The sequence below is a fragment of the Juglans regia genome, chromosome 12, assembly GCF_001411555.2.
Source record: "Juglans regia cultivar Chandler chromosome 12, Walnut 2.0, whole genome shotgun sequence".
NCBI lineage: Eukaryota > Viridiplantae > Streptophyta > Magnoliopsida > Fagales > Juglandaceae > Juglans > Juglans regia.
In genome coordinates this window covers 922,598-940,562 of record NC_049912.1, presented here as the reverse complement: position 1 = coordinate 940,562, position 17,965 = coordinate 922,598, and the positions used below count along the sequence as shown (strand labels likewise).

General features: G+C 38.1%; 3 protein-coding genes across 4 annotated transcripts; 1 reads left to right on the top strand and 2 right to left on the bottom strand.

Moving 5' to 3' along the window:
• The first annotated feature begins 829 nt into the window (after window positions 1–829).
• On the top strand, window positions 830–2,794 carry LOC108979248 (cyclin-D3-2-like). Its single transcript, XM_018949890.2, has 4 exons — window positions 830–1,584; window positions 1,692–1,893; window positions 2,036–2,166; window positions 2,277–2,794. The coding sequence occupies exons 1-4, from the start codon at window positions 1,087–1,089 to the stop codon at window positions 2,538–2,540; spliced, it is 1,095 nt and encodes a 364-aa protein (XP_018805435.1). The 5' UTR covers window positions 830–1,086; the 3' UTR covers window positions 2,541–2,794.
• Window positions 2,795–8,557: 5,763 nt separating this feature from the next.
• LOC108979249 (microtubule-associated protein RP/EB family member 1C-like) lies at window positions 8,558–11,633 on the bottom strand. 2 transcript variants are annotated; one of them, XM_018949893.2, is made up of 6 exons: window positions 11,433–11,630; window positions 11,164–11,319; window positions 10,853–10,959; window positions 9,465–9,687; window positions 9,285–9,398; window positions 8,558–9,196 (listed from the first exon to the last, which is right to left on the bottom strand). In XM_018949893.2, the coding sequence occupies exons 1-6, from the start codon at window positions 11,538–11,540 to the stop codon at window positions 8,918–8,920; spliced, it is 987 nt and encodes a 328-aa protein (XP_018805438.1). In that variant the 5' UTR covers window positions 11,541–11,630; the 3' UTR covers window positions 8,558–8,917. The 2 variants fall into 2 exon arrangements, with proteins under 2 accessions (XP_018805438.1, XP_018805436.1); XM_018949891.2 differs by having other exon boundaries at window positions 9,285–9,687; window positions 11,433–11,633.
• Window positions 11,634–12,940: 1,307 nt separating this feature from the next.
• On the bottom strand, window positions 12,941–16,262 carry LOC108979250 (probable LRR receptor-like serine/threonine-protein kinase At4g37250). The gene is made up of 2 exons (XM_018949894.2): window positions 14,120–16,262; window positions 12,941–13,765 (listed from the first exon to the last, which is right to left on the bottom strand). The coding sequence occupies exons 1-2, from the start codon at window positions 15,798–15,800 to the stop codon at window positions 13,098–13,100; spliced, it is 2,349 nt and encodes a 782-aa protein (XP_018805439.1). The 5' UTR covers window positions 15,801–16,262; the 3' UTR covers window positions 12,941–13,097.
• Window positions 16,263–17,965: the final 1,703 nt, after the last annotated feature.

Here is a 17,965-nt window from a genome sequence, read left to right as displayed (position 1 = left end):
AAATAATAAAATTTTTTATTTTAAAATTCAATTTATATAACAAAATTATGATTATTTTTGGATGAGCCTTTTTTTTTTTTTTTTGATAAACAGAAATAATTTCATTCCACTATCTTAGAACAACCTTACAAAGCAGCATGATCAAACCACAAGGCCTGTTCAGCAAATTCGGGAATAACACCCCACCACATATGAACATTCAACACATTCCAAGCATGCCTAGCTAAACAATGAGCCACGCCATTGCCTTCCCTATAAACATGCTCAACACTCACTTCTTGGAATAGACCCATTAGACTTTTAACCTCTCTACTTAAATTTCCATTAAAACAAAAGGACTCCTAAACAGCTTTCAATTCTTGCACAATCACCAAACAATCGGACTCCACAATTGCGTAATTTGGATGAGCCTTTCTAGATATAAGTAATTTGTATCAAATTGCGTATTAATATTGACATAATTTTTTTTTATTAAAAAAAAGAAATTTCCTTGGACAAGTCAGATTTTTAATGAAAAGGAAGCTAAAATTAAAAAGAGTAAAATTAAAAATCTAACAATTAAAAAAATGACGATGAAAGAAGATAACGCCAAAAAATTTATCAAACTTTTCCTTTTGTCTGAGGCTCTGAAGGAAAGACTGAGCAGCAGAACAGCCTGTATAGAGTGTCTTTTCCTCTTTAATAGGGGTTGAAGGGATTTTGGCTTATTTTTCTCGCAAATACTCGGCCAATGCTACGTTACACAAATACTTTCCTACATTTATTCCACTTTCCTGCGCTCCAAACATCCCCATTTTGCCCATAATATCTACAGTGGAATCCATATATATTAGGAGTTGAATAGTGGAGAGAAATGAAAACAAAAAGAAAGGAAAACACGGGAAACTAGGAAAGAAAGGACAGGCGTGGAAGGCTTCTCAGATAAAACCCTTCGTCTGCTTTCTTCGTCTGGCTCTCCCTCTCTCTCTCTCTCTCGCTCTCTCAGACAATTTGCTGAGGAAGAATTTTGATATGGGGCTGCGTTCAAGTTTTGAAACTTTCATTGTATAATGAGCAGAGGCTTCAACCTCTTCTTCTCAGAAGAAGATGGCTCTGCAGGAAGAAGAAACCCAACAGCTACAAAGCCCTCAAATGGTCCTTGATGGTCTCTTCTGTGAGGAGGAGAGTTTTGAGGAAGAAGATGGTATCGAGGAAGAAGGGAGGAAGAATGCTGATGAGTATGTGAAAAAGCACTCACTTTTCCGTTCAGTTTTGGTAGAGAATGACATGGTTTGGGATAATGATGAGCTTGTGTCCCTAATTATTAAAGAAGGAGAAACCCATGTTTGTCTGAGCAGTCTGATCTCAGATGGACCTTTGATGGTAGCTCGGAAAGAGGCTGTGGATTGGATTTTGAGGGTTAAGGCGCACTATGGGTTCTCTGCTTTGACCGCTTTTCTCGCTGTGAATTACTTCGATAGGTTTGCTTCTGGCCTGATGTTCCAGCGGGACAAGCCCTGGATGAGCCATCTCGCCACCGTGGCTTGTCTTTCTCTGGCTGCCAAGGTGGAGGAGACCCAAGTGCCACTTCTCTTAGACTTGCAAGTATGTGGGATTTATTATGCAATCAGGATGATTGGTTAAATGCCATAATGTGGGTTTCTTGAACCTTTCCTAACGTTAAAATGTGGGGGGGTTCTATGTTGTTTCAGGTGGAGGAATCAAAGTATGTGTTTGAAGCAAAGACTATTCAGAGAATGGAGCTTCTAGTGCTGTCCACTCTTCAATGGAGGATGAATCCGGTGACCCCAATTTCCTTCTTTGATCACATCATCAGGAGGCTTGGTTTGAAGACCCACTTGCATTGGGAGTTTCTGTGGAGGTGTGAGCGCCTTATTGTTTCTGTCATTGCCGGTAAGCTGTTAACGAGTTCTTTGCTTTATTTCTAGTCAATGACATGGTCCTTCAGTGGCAGATACCGAAGGAAAGAGTCGTATTCATTTGTGATTTCCTCAATTTGTAATCTTATCTTCTCAATATTGGGCTTTGGTTCCAGATTCGAGGGTTATGAGCTATCTTCCGTCGGTATTAGCTACTGCAACAATGCTTCATGTTATTGAAGATGTTGAGCCATATAATCCCCTGGAATATCAGAACCAGCTTACTAATGTTCTTAAAATCAGTGAGGTGAGTATCTAATTATATTGGTTTCTATATATTAATGGCGCTCCTACTTTTGTGAAGACGTGCCAAACTCCATGGTTTATTAGTTAAGGCTTTGATGGTTCCTTTAACAGGAAAAACTAAATGAGTGCTACAAGCTTATCCAGGAAATATCTGAGAGCCATGGCCACAATCATAATCGAAGTAACAAGCGAAAGCATCTGTCAGCACCGGGCAGCCCAAATGGCGTTATTGATGCATCTTTCAGCTGTGATAGCTCTAATGACTCATGGGCTGTGGCATCATCATCCCCAGAGCCTTCTTTCAAAAGGAGCAGAGCACAGGATCAGCAGATGCGGTTGCCTTCACTAAACCGTGTCTGTGGGTGTTCTTGGTAGCACTCGTTAATCTTTCATTGTCTTAATGTCTACTAGTAAACATGGTATCATAAATTTCCTCTTCTTCATATTATTGGTAGTATCTTTTTTGTAACTTGCAATTATGTTGTGTTCCATGATTTAGTATTGCATTCTGCTGAATCTATATTAATGAGTATGGAGATCACATCTTACACCCCATTTTCTGATTTGGGTTGGGGGGTTCTATGGTGGTCTTGGAATAAAAAGAAAAGTGAATGTGCTTCTTTACCAGACTTGTTTCATAGTGCTGCGCACAGTGATGTTAAGTGGTTCGTTACTTCTGGACCCCCCCATGAAGGGGGTTGGGTTGTCCAGGGGATAGATACATTGAGATTCTCAACCGGTTCGGTCTAGAATAATCAAGTCTTCAAATTAGGTAACTGGATTGGAGAGCTCTTTCAGAAGGGTCAAACTCAATAGCAAAAGTCTTAGTAAGCAACAACCAAGTCTATGCTCGCTGACAATCTGCTCCTGCGCAGAAACATTTCTCTTTGCCTCTCTTCTTGAACTGCCTAATTTAAATAAAATATTGTAGGCATGTCTTTTGAGTTAGACAATACACGTTCCATCTGTTCTTTGTATTTCATAAGCTTGACTGGGAATGGTTGACAAATATTTTAGTGCCTTGACTAGAATGGCATTAGATCCTTACTTTTACCTTCCCCACTTTTGTTTGAATGGGTAAATTAAACAGGTTGGTCATCTAATTATGCCCTGACTTGCTGCCATTCAAATGAATTAGGAGTGCCCTGTTCAAACATCATATCAAGTCTGCCAATTATGTGCAGTAGCTTGTTCTTTAATTTCAGTTTTTGATTGTGGATTGAAAGGGTAACTAAACGAATGCATTTTATTAGTAATGTTTTTTATATCATGTATGTTTCGGGAAGTCGAGTTTCTCCAGCTTTACACAACAGGTCTTTGCATATGATGTGCTTCGTGGAATTTCTTCTCCACATCATTCATTCTCTTCTGCACGGGGCACTAATTAAGATGTGGATTTAACAATACAGTTTCGCTACCAACAGAGGTAGATTAGCTTTAAAGTAAATGTTGTGCTGTATTACTGGTTGATAAGACTGTCTTATTTTCTCTGTAGAATGAGTAATTTAAGGAAATCTATATAAATGAAAAGGAAACATATAAGATTTAGAGCCGGTTTGGATTTAGAGATGAAAAAGAAATTATCTCAACTCATTTCATTACTATTTATAAATTTTAACTCATAAATCTCACTGATATTAATAAATAATCTCATCTTTCAATCCAAATTGGCTGCATTTTGGTCCTTCGAACTGCACACAACCCTTGTAAAACATAGAAAAGGTGGAGCCAGGCTGAGAATACAAATTTGGGAAGTTGGCTAATCTTTAGAACTTGTATTAGAAACGGTCTTCTAGGAAATTTGTACAAGAACAATAGTGCCGGGAAAGAAAAAATCGGTTGTGATAATGAGTTTTGATTGCTTTAACCACAGAGAAACCTGTAAAAGGTTAAAGGTTGAAGAATAGTGGAGATTTTGATGGTGGACCATGAATAGATGGGTACTTTTCTTCCCTCTTTTGTGAGGGTTGTTTTGTTCTTGACGCACTGCTCTACCTTTTTCGCTTTAAGTTTGTTATAGTTTGACTTGTCTTTCCCATCATAACTAATCTATTGGTTTACATGTTTTTCGTTCTTTTCTAACTCATAGTGAAAATAAAATTGCTCATTTAATCATTTAACACTGAAGAAAAAGCTATTGCAAGCTAAGCCATCTTTTAGATTTTTGTTAGTCTAGACACGAATGTGGGTGTGTTTATGGAATGTTGTGGTGCTTCTGCATTTAATTTTTGAGAAATAATGAATTATATAAAACTAATCTCTTAAACTATAACTTTATGTGATTTATTAGATTATAAAATTATTTTAATTATAAAATAGATCATATAAAATTATATTAATTTATAAAATTAATTTATATAATTCTGGTTATAATCCTACAGCAGTCCTTTTTTCCTGGACTGTTCGTGTGTTGGGTGGGGGAATTGATGAGCATAATAGGTAGGATTGTAGGAATAGGCAGGTGGCATGCACCACTTTATGAAAGTGACAATTCCATTGTCTCACCAATCATTTAGTCCCCATGGAAGAGGCTCTGCCTGGTCAAAGAAACAGTCCTTTTTTTTATTTTTCAAAGGCGTAGAACTTTTTTTTTTATTATAGAAACCTCTGGAGGAAAACCATGATTGTAATCATCGTCTTGAATTTACATAAAAAACCAAAACCAAGGTGTCAAGACTCAAAACCATTATCATCAAAGAAACAGTCCTCAATCGTCTTTTGTCCAATTGTTATTTGCTTATGCCAGAGTGGTTAAACATGAACCTGCTAATTACGTTTGATTGACTTGCGGCACTAGTGCCTGATGGGTCAATTGTTTCTTGTTTTATAATGGTATAGTATTTCAAAAGTAAAATATAGTAATAGTAATAGTGATTGTCCAAGCGTCGTGTAATTACTTTAAGAAAAAATAAATACATAAAAAAATAAATTTTTTAATAATAAACTCTTCTATTTTTTAAAACGACTGTACGGTACTTATGTATTTTACGATTACATGTAACATTATTTACGAGAGTAATAAATACTGTAATAGTTATTTTATATGTCTAGCTCTCTTATGTTCGGGACTTGCAAGTTTGAATAGAAAATTGAGAGAATATCTTACTTTTGTCTAAAAATAATGATTAAAATCTCTAACGACCCCAGCAATTTCTTTTTTTGTTAAAAGGATGGGCAAAACATCCCTGTTTGGCATGTAAATATGTCGAGGAGGAGGAGGAAGAAAAGAACCAAATTTTGATGCATTAACTAAGAATGTAGCTCTTAGAATTGTCAAACACCAGTTGCCCAAAAGAGTTAAAGCTGTTAAGATCATTGTCAAATCCCACTAAACAGTTGATGGATGGGTAACCAGTGAAGATCCGAAATAAATAGTGCATGGTGACTTTGCTTTCTCTCTTTTACTTTCGTTAAGGGTGACTTTCTTTTACTCGAAGAATTGTACATGGTACAAGGGAGACAACATGATTCCCAAGTCGTTGGGAACAGCTAGAAGTTGTTGGCAACATCTCTCTTGTCAAAAAAATAGGACTCCCACGTTGTTCTCCCTCGCGTGAGTTTCACATGCCTTCTTATTTTTATACTCTCTTACCCTTATATACATGAGCTTTTTCCAATTTTCACCATTGAGTAATGATAGAGGACCACAATTTGGCCTATCTTCTTCATTCGACTGTTTTCTTGTAATGTGGAGTTGAATTACGAACGTGTTTTCTGGTCAATCTCAAACAGCAATTTACAACATCGCGTATTCTCCTATGTTTCCAACATAGCAACACAACAGAGGACCACGGGCGACTAAAGGCTACAACCATGTGAGAGTCATGTGACGGATATAAACACTCCCTTTGGGCTCGTCAATTGGGCCAACTGACCCTGTCCTCCTACAGTCAAGACCGGCCGACCTAGGTGGATCCTAAATTTAGGTCAACCCAGCTGGCCATATACCAATAGGGTACGGTCCCGTAATGATCAATTCGAGCATAATGAGCATACCAACTCGATTTTGTTGGTAGTCAAACCAGGCCTAAAAGGGTTACCGTATTTAATGTCCCGAACTAGAGACAAGGGGACATTACCGTATTAGACCACGAAAGTCTAGGTAGAAGGGAATGGACGCTATACTACGCTTCCCATGATATATGAACAATGAGAAAGATAAACCCTACAGAGGCTCTCCATTTTTTCCTTTCATTTTTGAATTAATATACTAAGTATAACTTCAACATCGGAATACCTTTGCGATTTTACCAAATCTCATTCTCCCACAAGACAAGGAGATGGTCGCAGGTGTAATTGCATCGACAACGTTTGTAAATTTAAAAAAAAAAAAAAATGCTACTTGTCCATTTCATTTACCCCTCATCTTGATGCCTTATGTATTTTATTTTTTTTTATTTAATAGTTAAGAAAGAAATTATTAATGTATTGATTTTTCTTTTATATTTTTTAAAAATGTTTTAAAATGATAAAAAAATATGAATAAAAAAATTAAAAAAAAATTGAACTAACGATAAGATAAAGTGGTGCACTCTGAGAGGTAAAGTAGCACTGCTCATTTTCTTAATCGAGCTAGGATTTTCTTGTATAATAAGACAAGATAATCTCGTATGAACAAGAGTCACACACACACAAGGAATTGCTTGTGTAGATGTCAAGGATCATGCAAAAAGTAATCTCATAAAAAAGAAATGATATTTACAGTTATAGAGTGTGAAAGAGTTACATATCTTTTTTGAAAAAAGTAAGTAAATATAACATTCACATAAAAAAATTAACTTTTTTAATAATAAATTTCATTTTTCTTAAAAAAGAATGCATGACATTTGCAAAGCTCAGCTTGATGTAACATTACTCCCAGCGAAAAGGTGAGCGTAGGAATAAGGATACATATTTTTGTCGACAATACCAAATTCCGGCAACTGCAAGAGGTCCTTAAAATCAGAAATAACCCTCGCATCCAGCTATCATGGTAAAGATCGTGACACCGGGAACTGCATTGCTTACTTTTTTGAACCTTCAAGTACTCAGCTTGCTGGTCAAATATGATAAAAGTCCCCATTTAACAATGAACCATACGTTTGTCTCAGACAATGCTTGCTGTAAAGTTAAGGCTGCATTATAGGAAGCAATAATGCTTGCACATCTGCACTCTTTACTTACGGCCAGCTTCTTATACTCCTACCAGAAAGTAATTAAATAGCGCCGTAATAAATTTGTAAAATTTTTAATGCTTTTCTTGGCTATTAATTATTTTCTCATCTTTCCTTATAATCAACAACATAATAATTAAATAGCACCCTAATTACCTTTGATTATTATAAAATATTTTCATCAAATTTATATAGTTAAGATAGATAAAAAAAAAAGGTGACGTAATACAAGTATAAGGATTAAATCTTTAATAGAATGTATACATTATACTATTTTGGTAGTTGAAGGATATACCTGTCTCAACTTTAATGGTCTAGATACTATATTGTCTCTGGGAGGGGAGTAATCTCCGGGGTCGGGCCGAGGGAGTGGGCCCTGTCCACGAGGCTCGAAGACAAGGGTTGGGTTGGGCTAGGAGGGAAAATGATCGGGCAAAGCACACTGACAAAAGGAAAGAAAAAGAAAGCAAGACAGTTTGACACCACAACTGGCCAACAATCAGGAACATCCCTTATCTTTGAACCTTGGCGTTCGGACAGGTCAGAAGGATGGATGTACCTAACCGGAACCACGTCGCATTTAATAGAACGGAGACGGACACAACACAATAGGAACCACGCTGCATTTAATGCATCTTGTAACTCGGCACGCCACGACGTACCTCCTGGGGTGTCAGTGACAACCACAATCAGGCCTGACAAGTTTGCAGCACAACAAGGAGTTGGCAAGGACACCCGACCCCATTATGGAGTTGTACACCCACTACCTCTACCTCGGGACTCGTCCCGGCCAAGTATAAATACCCCCTCCCTTGGCTGAGGGAAGGGTTCAGACCCTTTCATATTTCAACTCAGAACTCTCTTTGATTGAATATTTATCTCTTTCTTTCCATCCCAACAACTAACTTAAGCATCGGAGGTACCACGGCCCCAGAGCCCCTCATTCTCTTTCTCAATAGGATCCAGACCAAGCTCAACAGCGTGGAGTTGCCTAAGCCACGAAACACGACATCAACAGTCTCAACTTTAAGATATGAATCGTAATTTTTCATTTTAGTATGATGAATTTTGTTGTTTGAGGTGATATAGACAAGATGGCCATATCCAGAGAAAAAAGATAGATCAACAAAATGTGGCTGTAATTTTTTTCTGTAAAAATACAGAGCACTGCTGTTTAATGAAGAAGATGCAAAGGTGTGTTAAAAATGTTTCTATGTTCGGGTTCTAAATATAACAACAAATCCAAACAATTCCATGTTGACTTTCATATTCTCAAACTCATAAAAATCGACAATTCAGTTCTGCAGGTGATGCGTTTATGGATAAAAGAGATAATATGGCTATGCCTGTGGATAACCTGTTATGTAAAGTACTAAAAAAACAACATTTTAAGGTTCTCACCTTACACCATATGACATCAATATGTAAAGAAATTCAAGTAGAGTACCCAGCACCAAAAAGTAGAGGATATCGTTGTTACATCTTCCAAGTAAATGACTTTGTGCTCTGAAAGAGCACGTATGTATAAATCCCATGTCCCTAGCAGGAAGATTCTGTAAAGATGGACACGAGATTATATTTATGAGAAAAAAGGGATAATCAGTAAGTCATAAGGGGTGACCCACTGCAATGAACATCGGAAGCATCAGAAACTCTTTGCCTTGGTGACAATGTTGTAATGCCAACAGCATCGACATCAAAATTCACAATGTTTTTTCTCTTCTGTGTTTCTGAATTGTTTCTTTCCCCTGAAACCTCAACTCTGAGACTCAAGGCCTCAGCTTCCTTCTTTCGATGAGACAGCATGGCTTGAGCTTCTGCCACCACTGATGCATCATTATCCGCAGCATAAAGAATCTTCTTAATGGCTTCAACAACCTACAAAAAGAGTGCAACTCATCAATTTCAATTCTTGGTACCGATGATTGAGAAAGCCACAAAATACATTTGACTTTTGAGAACATACAGGTGAATCTTCTATCTCAGAACTTTGGCACAAAATTTCAATGTCCCTCAATTTCCCAAAGTAGAAATCCCTCTCCTTCTCAAGGCTGTCCACTGATAGCTTTAAATCCGTGATCTGCATCAAGATTAGAATTAGACCTTCAACGCAACCAAAATTTCCCTTCCTACACTGACTTCGTACCTCTTTATCATATGCCGGGCCTCCACTAGATGTGGGTCTTGAGGCCTTCAACGTCGGATTTGAAGGGTTTGGTGCAGAAGACGCATCATTTCTTCGAGCATTGTTGGAGGACTGAGCTTTAGGGGCAGCTGTGGAACTTTTGGTTGAAGATTGTGATAAAACAGCTTTCTTGCTTGCATCTTTGCCTCCCTTGCATGCCTCTCTCCTCTCCAAGGCATTGTACCTAGCATTTTACACCATTACAACATAAAATCTAACTCTTCTCTATAAGAAAGAACAAGCAAGTCATTCAAACCTACATATGTCGGTCTAGTTACACAATTTAAAAGGTCTGTATGCATATAAATTCACATTTTCATATTCAACATTGAGTATGAAGTTCATATAGTTCAAGAATGACAACAGGAAAATAACATTGTCCTTTACTTAATAAAAATGCCAAATACAAACTATCTAGGTATTTGAATAAGTTTGCTTAAAGAGGTAAAAGAGAAGGTCTGCACCAAGTTAAAAGCTTTGCCAACTTCAGAAAGCTTAATGAGTCTATAATGAGTCTTCATAGAAGCTGCAAAATAGTCTTACTCCCCCACTGTATAACCATGGTTTCGTCAAAAGCATTTCTAAAACAGGTGTATAGGTAACTAAACTCTCAAATATAAATGAAAGACAATATAACAGAATGTGCACCTATTGAGAAATTCCACACATATATCCATAAAACCTAAGCAAATGACAATGTGTATCCAAATTGTTAGAGAATATAATTTAAATGATTAAATTCATCTCGTACTATCTTCAGATTTTGAAACATTCGATTATTATACATAAAACTTAATAGTAGTTGGATAATGATATCCTAACACTTCCTTTATTACTACTTTACTACCCAGTTCTTTTTATCCCATTTGCTCTTTGAATTTGGATTAAGAATCTCACAATATGATATTATTGCAAAAAATAAATTCAATCAATTAACGTAATAATGTAATTTAATTAAAAATAAATTTAATTTTATAAAAATTGACATTCTTTTGCTCTTTGAGTCAGTTTTATAAAATTGAATTTATTTTGAATTAATTTACATGATTACCTTAGTTGATTGAATTTATTTTCTTTTAAATTATACAATAATATCATATTCTGAAATTTTTAATCTAGATTCAAATAACAAAATGAAAAGAAATAAATGAGGTGTAATTAAAATATCAAATTCTTTTCCTGTTGGTGGAGTATATATGCTGTCCAGGCTCGCATGTGAAAGGGAGTACTAAAAAAATAATTAAATTCACTAATTTTATTTTATTGGTTTAAGCTTTAGAGACAATTGTTAATTATTTTAACACTAATCTCGTCGAAAACAAGAAAATGTGGGCAAAAATAAAACTTACTTGTGCATCGTGCCCCCGTCGACAGAATCGCAGTACCGCTTCATCCATTGCATGAACTCCAAATTATCAAGCGGCCTGCCTTTCACGAGCTTGTTAACCTCAATGTGCTAAACACCAAAAAGAAATCAAAAACAAAAATTTAAACGATTTCGAATCATAAATATAAAATAAAAAAATGAGATAAACTCTAATACGGATACCTCTGGATTTCCAGATCTCCGATTTATAGGGCTAGACGAAAAACAAAATTCAAACAAAATTACCGGAAAGAAAAAACAAAGCGTAAAAGAAAAAGGTCAGAGATATTAAACCTTAGTGATCTTGAGTTTGTTAAAGACGTCCTGAAGAACCTTGTAGTTCTGGATCATCTCGTACTCGCTCTTGGCGTCGAAGTTGACCTTGTGCATCGGAACCATCCCTGGATGAACAGCGTCCATAAGCTGGCACTGAACCGCACCGGAACAAGCCTGCGAGACAAAGATCCAGCACTTAAACTGATGAATCGTACAAAGAAAACAAGAATAGATCAGAAAGAAAAGTGAATTCTAAGATTCGGAGCGGAGTGGAAAAGAGAGAAAACCTCTTCGACTTTGGCGACGTTGAGTTGGAGTGTAGAGTTGATCCATGCCAGTATCTCGGATCTACCGACGAAGTAAGCCGAATCCATCATACCGATATTCGTCGCCATTTTTCAGTTCCTCTCTCTCTCTCTCTGTGTCTGCGCAGCTTGTACGTCGTGACTCGTAACGGTCCAGAGGGAGGGGGAATTTAAAGATGAGGAGGAGCGGGGTTTTTCCAATTAAAAAATGGATGGTCTGAACTTGAACAAACCGACCCACTTTTTCCGAATCCGTATTTTTATTTTTTACGGAGAAAATGGATTACGGATTACGGCTTCCGAGCCCAGCATGCCAAGTGTAATACGTAAATGGAAGCCCAATATTGTTCTATAAGCCCAAACACAAGTTAGCTCGTTAGAGCACTGTCATCGGTTTAATCATTTGCATGTGATATCTAAAAGCTGCCTAAGTTATAGAAAAATTGGCTTGCATTGGAATAGTCAAGCGAAATTATCTAAATACTCCTGTATATTAGTAGAAATATTTATCAATTCACTAAAAAAATGAGTTAGTTATTAAGCATGCAATTAATTTAATAATTAAGCATATAAAGTAAATAAATAAATTACATAACATAACATTGCTGACGAAGGGAAATCCTTTAATGAACTCTTTAAAGGTAAAACTCTATGAAGCAATCAAACCCAAAAAATTCAATTTATTATTTGAAAATCAATTACAAGTAAAGTTCAATTACAAAACCTTTGTCAATTGACACTTTTATTTGACCAGACAAATGATCGATTTGTTTTCTAATTTCTATTGCAATATTCAACAGGAAAGACAACATTTATAAAACATTTACTGTTTCCTCTGCTTCCAATTCTGGGAGGGACTTTTGATGTCCTTCAAGGAGTGATGTCCATGACTAAAGTACCGGTGATGTTAATTACAATTGTGGTTGTTCTACTAGTATTAACTTGTCCTTGTGTTCCTAGTTTACTTGATGCTACAATTGTGGCTTGCAAGACTAGTGATAAAGCTGTAAAAAATTGAGTTTATGAAGAATTTTGAAACTTGCAAGCATATTAGTTGGTCATTTCCTGAATGTTTAATTTGAGACCAGATCAAGGAATCTCACTTGCACCTTGTGGTCAAGGTGTTTAATTTGCTCTACCCATATTCTTTAGGATTAATTAATACGAATGTTTCATATATAGCTCCTTTACACTCCTTTCTCCGTTATTGTACATCTCTACTACATTGACAACTAATTACCGGATCTAACGTGCCATTGAAAAAGGAAGCCCATCTTATTTATACACCACACAAAGATGGATATCCGCCCACATGAGCATCACGATCATGATTGTGGGTTTAGTTTATTTAGACATGCCAATAGTCCAATTACTTTCAATATTATCGGATGATCGCAAAGCTCTTTAACTTATGTTATCGACCAATTAACATAGGACGGGACGACAACACAAGGATCGACCAACATAACTATTGACTAAAAAAACAGAGAGACATAAAATCCAATCATACCTAGTATCTAAAATGGGTCCAGAATTAGCAGGGGTAAAATTAATGTCACACAACAAAGATCTATTCTATGACTTCACGCGATTACAAGGACAAAATCATGAGACCAGATGACAACCTCTGCGTGCCATACGACACAATTAATAGTGCGATGAGGAAGATGAACATGGGATTCTCTCAAGAACTTGCATTACTTCTTTCATTGTGGGTCTTTTGTGTGGGATTGGAGAGACACAATTAAACCCTAGCTTGAAGCAAGTCATTAGGACTTCCTCTTTCCCTTCCATATCAGCTCGGATTGCCACATCAGCCATCCTCAGAGCCCGGCTCTTATTCTCGACTATAAGCCCAATTTCCTGACTCATGTCATCCACCACAATAACCTTCCCAGTCAGTAGCTCAAGCAATATCACCCCAAACGAGTAAACATCCCACTTTGGTGTGGGTTTTAGACTCCTAAGAGATTCGGGTGCATGGTAAGGTGATACCCCCAACGAGCTCGGACTTGGGCTTGGGCTGAGTCCAATTCCAAGATCTTGGAAGCTGTCGCGCGATGTCGTGGATCTCTTGCTCCCAAAATGTTGGGCCGACACTCCAGCTTTATAGCTCGTGTCACCCGATACGAGTCTCTCAAGACCGAAATCCCCGATCTTAGGCTCTTTATCGGAGCCCAAGAGGATGTTACTAGGCTTCAAGTTGCCATGCACGTGCTTCTTGTCGTGGAGGTAGGCAAGGCCGCGGGCCACACCTTTTGCTATCTTGAGCCTGAATTCCCACGGAACATGGCAAGGCGAGGAGCCCACTTTCCCTGAAATTCCAATTCCCATTCATCAGTCCCTTTCATAGGAACAAAAGTTAGCAGAATGTGTCGCTATAAAAATGAAAAACAAGAAATTGGGGTCACTTTCCACTAGAGTGACAACCCACACAACATCAAAAACACTTCTTGGCGTATTTCTTTTATTTATATACGTTTTCCGAATTACGAACGAGTACGTGTATCACTATCAGACTCTCTGAAGGGCTAATGCTTTTTTTAAGTTGTTTAGATACACCTACTCCACTGTCAAAATCTCACCCTTCCAAAGCGTACTTTAGCAAAAATATACTGACATGCTAAACTGCGCCACAGAGAGAGAGAGAGAGAGAGAGAGAGACTAACTGTAACGAGCGTTGGCGAGGCTGCCATTGGGAACGAAGTCATAGATGATGAGCTTCTCGTCGGCGCCCCAGTAAAAGCCACGAATGCGAACCAGGTTGGGATGTACCAACTTTGCTATGACACGGACCTGGTTCTCGAAGTCTTTGAACCGCTCCGCACTGCTCTCACCGATTCTTCGAACGGCAACTGCTGTCCCGTCTTCTAGGACAGCCTTGTACATTATGCTCGAACCGGTGGCACCTAATATATAAGCTGAAGCCTTTAGCAGCGTCTCAAGCTCGAGTTTTTTCTCCACACCATCAATGGTCACCAGCGTCCCTCCTTTGCCCTGCTCCTGCTCTTGTTGCCGCTGATGATTTTCTTGACCCCTTTGACGGCTTTGGTGTCCATGATCTTCGCTGTCATCAGACTCTGTGGCCTTTGAGCTCTCTTCCTCTTCTACTTTCTTTCGCAAGCATGACCACCTCGTGAATCCTCTTGACTCAGAGGAAGACGATGACCAATCATCCTTCGCCTTGTTAGCTTCTTTCTTCGCTGTATTCTCGGCTCTCTTCTTTTTCTTCTTCAATTGGTACACGTACAAGAGAATCAAAGCGAGAATTGCAATACCTGCAACATCTCCAAGAACAATTCCTATTATCGTTTCTGGTCTCAGGCCGCTTTGCTTTGCCTGCTGAGAGGCCCCTGTTGGCGACCCAGGTGTCAAGGTTTCTGTGGTGGAATTCATTGTCTTTGGAATGGCAGCAATTGCAGGAGGAGAGGTAGGGGAAGAGACATTTGGCGGAGAAGATGAAGGAGAAGAAGGAATCGGACACGGATTCTTGGTTGGTTCCCCACACAGATCAGGATTCCCAAAAAAGGATTTGGATTCTTGGATCATGAAAACATCAGATTCCGGGATTTCTCCGGTGAGATTGTTGAATGATAGGTCAATAGTAGCATTGTCTAGAATTCTCTCGGCAAACCCTGGTGGGATATTCCCGGAGAACCTGTTATAGGAGAGGTTCAAGTAATGCAGACTAGAACCACCAAAGTTAGAGGGTAGGGACCCATTCATCAGATTCGAGGACAGATCTAGGACCTTAACAGAGTCGAACCCACTAGGAAGAGTACCCAAAAAGTAGTTGTTCTTCAAAGAAACAGTGGTTAGATTGCTGAGAGTTGTGAGGTTGTTGGGTATGTTTCCCGCCAAGGCATTGTCAGAGAGGTTAAGAAACTGGAGGTTTTGAAGCTTGCCTACAGTCTTAGGTAGCTCACCAGAGATCAAGTTGTTTGACAAATCAAGAAACTGGAGCTGAGTTGCTTTGAAGAGCGAAGAAGGAAGAGAACCATTGAGATAATTGTTGGAGAGGTTGAGATTCTGGAGGTGTTCAATCATGCCCAGATTGGCAGGGATGGAGCCAAGAAGCTGAGAGTTTGGGAGAGCCAAACCGATCACCGGTGAGTACCGAGAATTGGCCGCTAAGCCTTGAGCTGCACATGTAACTCCTTTCCATGAACATGGCGTCTCGTCGTAGTAGTTCCAGCTCTCTAGTACGCACAGAGGGTCGCTGAGAACATAGTACTTGAAAGAAAGCAAGATAATACCATCTGTGTTAAGCCCACAAGATTGAATTACAAGTAGAGTAAAGGCAAGAATCCTCCACCAAAAATGGTGAACAACACTTTCGGAGCTCATCATTTTACACAGTGACACAACATCTTCCCTACGGTAACACAGAGAGAGAGAGAGAGAGAGAGAGGTGACTGTGATTTATGACGAAGCAGGGGTCATGTGATTGAAGATTGTTGAAAAAAATGAGAAAAAGTGCAGAAATACACAGCTCAGCCAACTAAACATGGTAACAGTATGGCGTTCTGCTCAGGTCCTCAACAATTAATCAAGGCTTAAATTGAAATAATTAAATGCCGTCACCGCTATTTTCTCTCTCTCTCTCTCTCTCTCTGTCCCCCCGGTGCTCACGTCTTACTTCAATAAACAAATAAACAAGAAGAAATATGGTACCCTGAATAGCATCTTTTGCTACAAGACACCTGGGTGGAGTTGAGAGTTGCTGAAACTCCCCCTTGGATTGACTTTACCTTGCACTGCTTAATTTATTGCTCTCGTCACTATTACAATGCTAACAGTTGTATTTTTTTCTCCCTCTTTCTCTGTTTATAGCAGTTACGTTGAAGTCTGACCCTACAAGTGAAAACTTCTCCACCATTTATGTCTCTTTTTTCTTTTCTTTTTTTCTTTCTTTTTTCCCGTAACCACAGAAAAAAATGGAAATAGAAGCAAAAATATTGTGAATTCTATTGATTTTCTAAGTACTTTGGAACATTAGTATATAAGAAAAGCACAAAAACGAACTGTGAATCTGTGATCGAATGCACAATTCTTTAGGAGGGGCAAAGCAGTAGATAATACTAAGAATTGTGCATTATTGTAGGGGGGCCAAAGAGGGTCCAAATGTTCTATGATTACAGCATCACTGATGGATTTGGTGAGCAATCTGGTCTTCATTCAATGCTCTACCGCTCCAGTTTTGACTAGCAGGTATTAATTTTATCTGCGGTACTTGCACATACTGGGAAAATGTAATCAATGAAATCTTAGTTTTCAGAATTAATATGATCATGGAAACTGATAAAGCAGTAATTGGGAAATTTAAGATTTTTCTGGGATCTCAAATAAAAGAAAATTAGTCACATAAATCTTAGATATTTTTCTATCATTGGGATTAAACCGTATGGCTAGCAATGCACCGAGATGGTGCTATGATTCTTATCCGAGTTGTCATCATTGTGAAGGTCGACAAGACCAGGAGGACCACCAGCAATCTGAATTCCAAATACAAACCGTAGGGTTGCAGCTGGATATTGGCAACAAGCCATATTTGGTCCTAGTTTTGGTCCTCCACTGTACAAAGCTTCTCCGATTTAGACACCAGAGCTAGCATAACCTGACACATGGAATGCATCATCTCATCCATCACAAACCAACGCCATTCTCAATTTTTTCACTGTTCTTAAATTTATTTGTGGCTGCTTTAAAATGTTACATAGTGTGATTAAAGCTGACAAAATTTAAGATATAGAATGACATTTCTGGTTCGATATTAAATCACTGGCCCGCGGTGTTGCTTTGTTTGGTGATCAACCATTCACTTGGAATGCCCAATGAAGAATAGGATTTACTCAAGAAGGTATCAAACTCCATTTTAATGACAAAACCTCCTTTTCATCGTGTTCTTTAATATTCCTCCTTTTTGTCTAAGTGAAAGAGAAAATTGACAGAAAAGATCTAAACCAGTTTACTTTTTCTTTTCTGTGAAAAGATGGTAATTGCCACAAGAGAGAGCTTGGAGGTGGAGGTTGGGCCATGGCTGTTTGAGAAAGATGAGCAAAAGTAAGAAACTTTTGGAAAGGGTCAGCTTTCATCCACCAAAGCCACTCAACGTTCAGGAATTTGACAGCATGTTAGGAAAAAGATGAATTCATGATTATGTAATGGCAATATTGTTGCCTCTGTTGTAAGAGTGATACCTATTGTATCGATTAAAAGTCCCAATAATGAAAGCTTAATGCAATAATGTTGGACCAAATTCTCAGGTTTAAGCTTTTGGGACCTCACCCGGATTCTCTTTCGAAGTGTCTATCTCACAAACGAGTATGAACACAATACTATGACATCAACACGAATTGCCAAGATGAGATTATATCCTTCAATTATTTTTTATTGCTAGGTTTCCTTTTTTTTTTTCCTTGGAGCAAAGCAATGGCATATATATATATATATATATATATATAAACATATAATAAAACAGTATTGTTAACGTGTCATGTTTTGCACGCTTTTGG

Coding starts and splice junctions, on each gene's coding strand:
- LOC108979248 (XM_018949890.2), top strand. CDS start 1,087: ATGGCTCTGCAGGAAGAAGAAACCCAACAGCTACAAAGCCCTCAAATG. Junction 1,585..1,691: donor CACTTCTCTTAGACTTGCAA/GTATGTGGGATT, acceptor ATGTTGTTTCAG/GTGGAGGAATCAAAGTATGT. Junction 2,167..2,276: donor ATGTTCTTAAAATCAGTGAG/GTGAGTATCTAA, acceptor TTCCTTTAACAG/GAAAAACTAAATGAGTGCTA.
- LOC108979249 (XM_018949891.2), bottom strand. CDS start 11,540: ATGGCGACGAATATCGGTATGATGGATTCGGCTTACTTCGTCGGTAGA. Junction 10,960..11,163: donor ACAAACTCAAGATCACTAAG/GTTTAATATCTC, acceptor TTTGGTGTTTAG/CACATTGAGGTTAACAAGCT. Junction 9,688..10,852: donor GACGGGGGCACGATGCACAA/GTAAGTTTTATT, acceptor GTAAAATGCTAG/GTACAATGCCTTGGAGAGGA.
- LOC108979250 (XM_018949894.2), bottom strand. CDS start 15,800: ATGATGAGCTCCGAAAGTGTTGTTCACCATTTTTGGTGGAGGATTCTT. Junction 13,766..14,119: donor CCTCGCCAACGCTCGTTACA/GTTAGTCTCTCT, acceptor TTGGAATTTCAG/GGAAAGTGGGCTCCTCGCCT.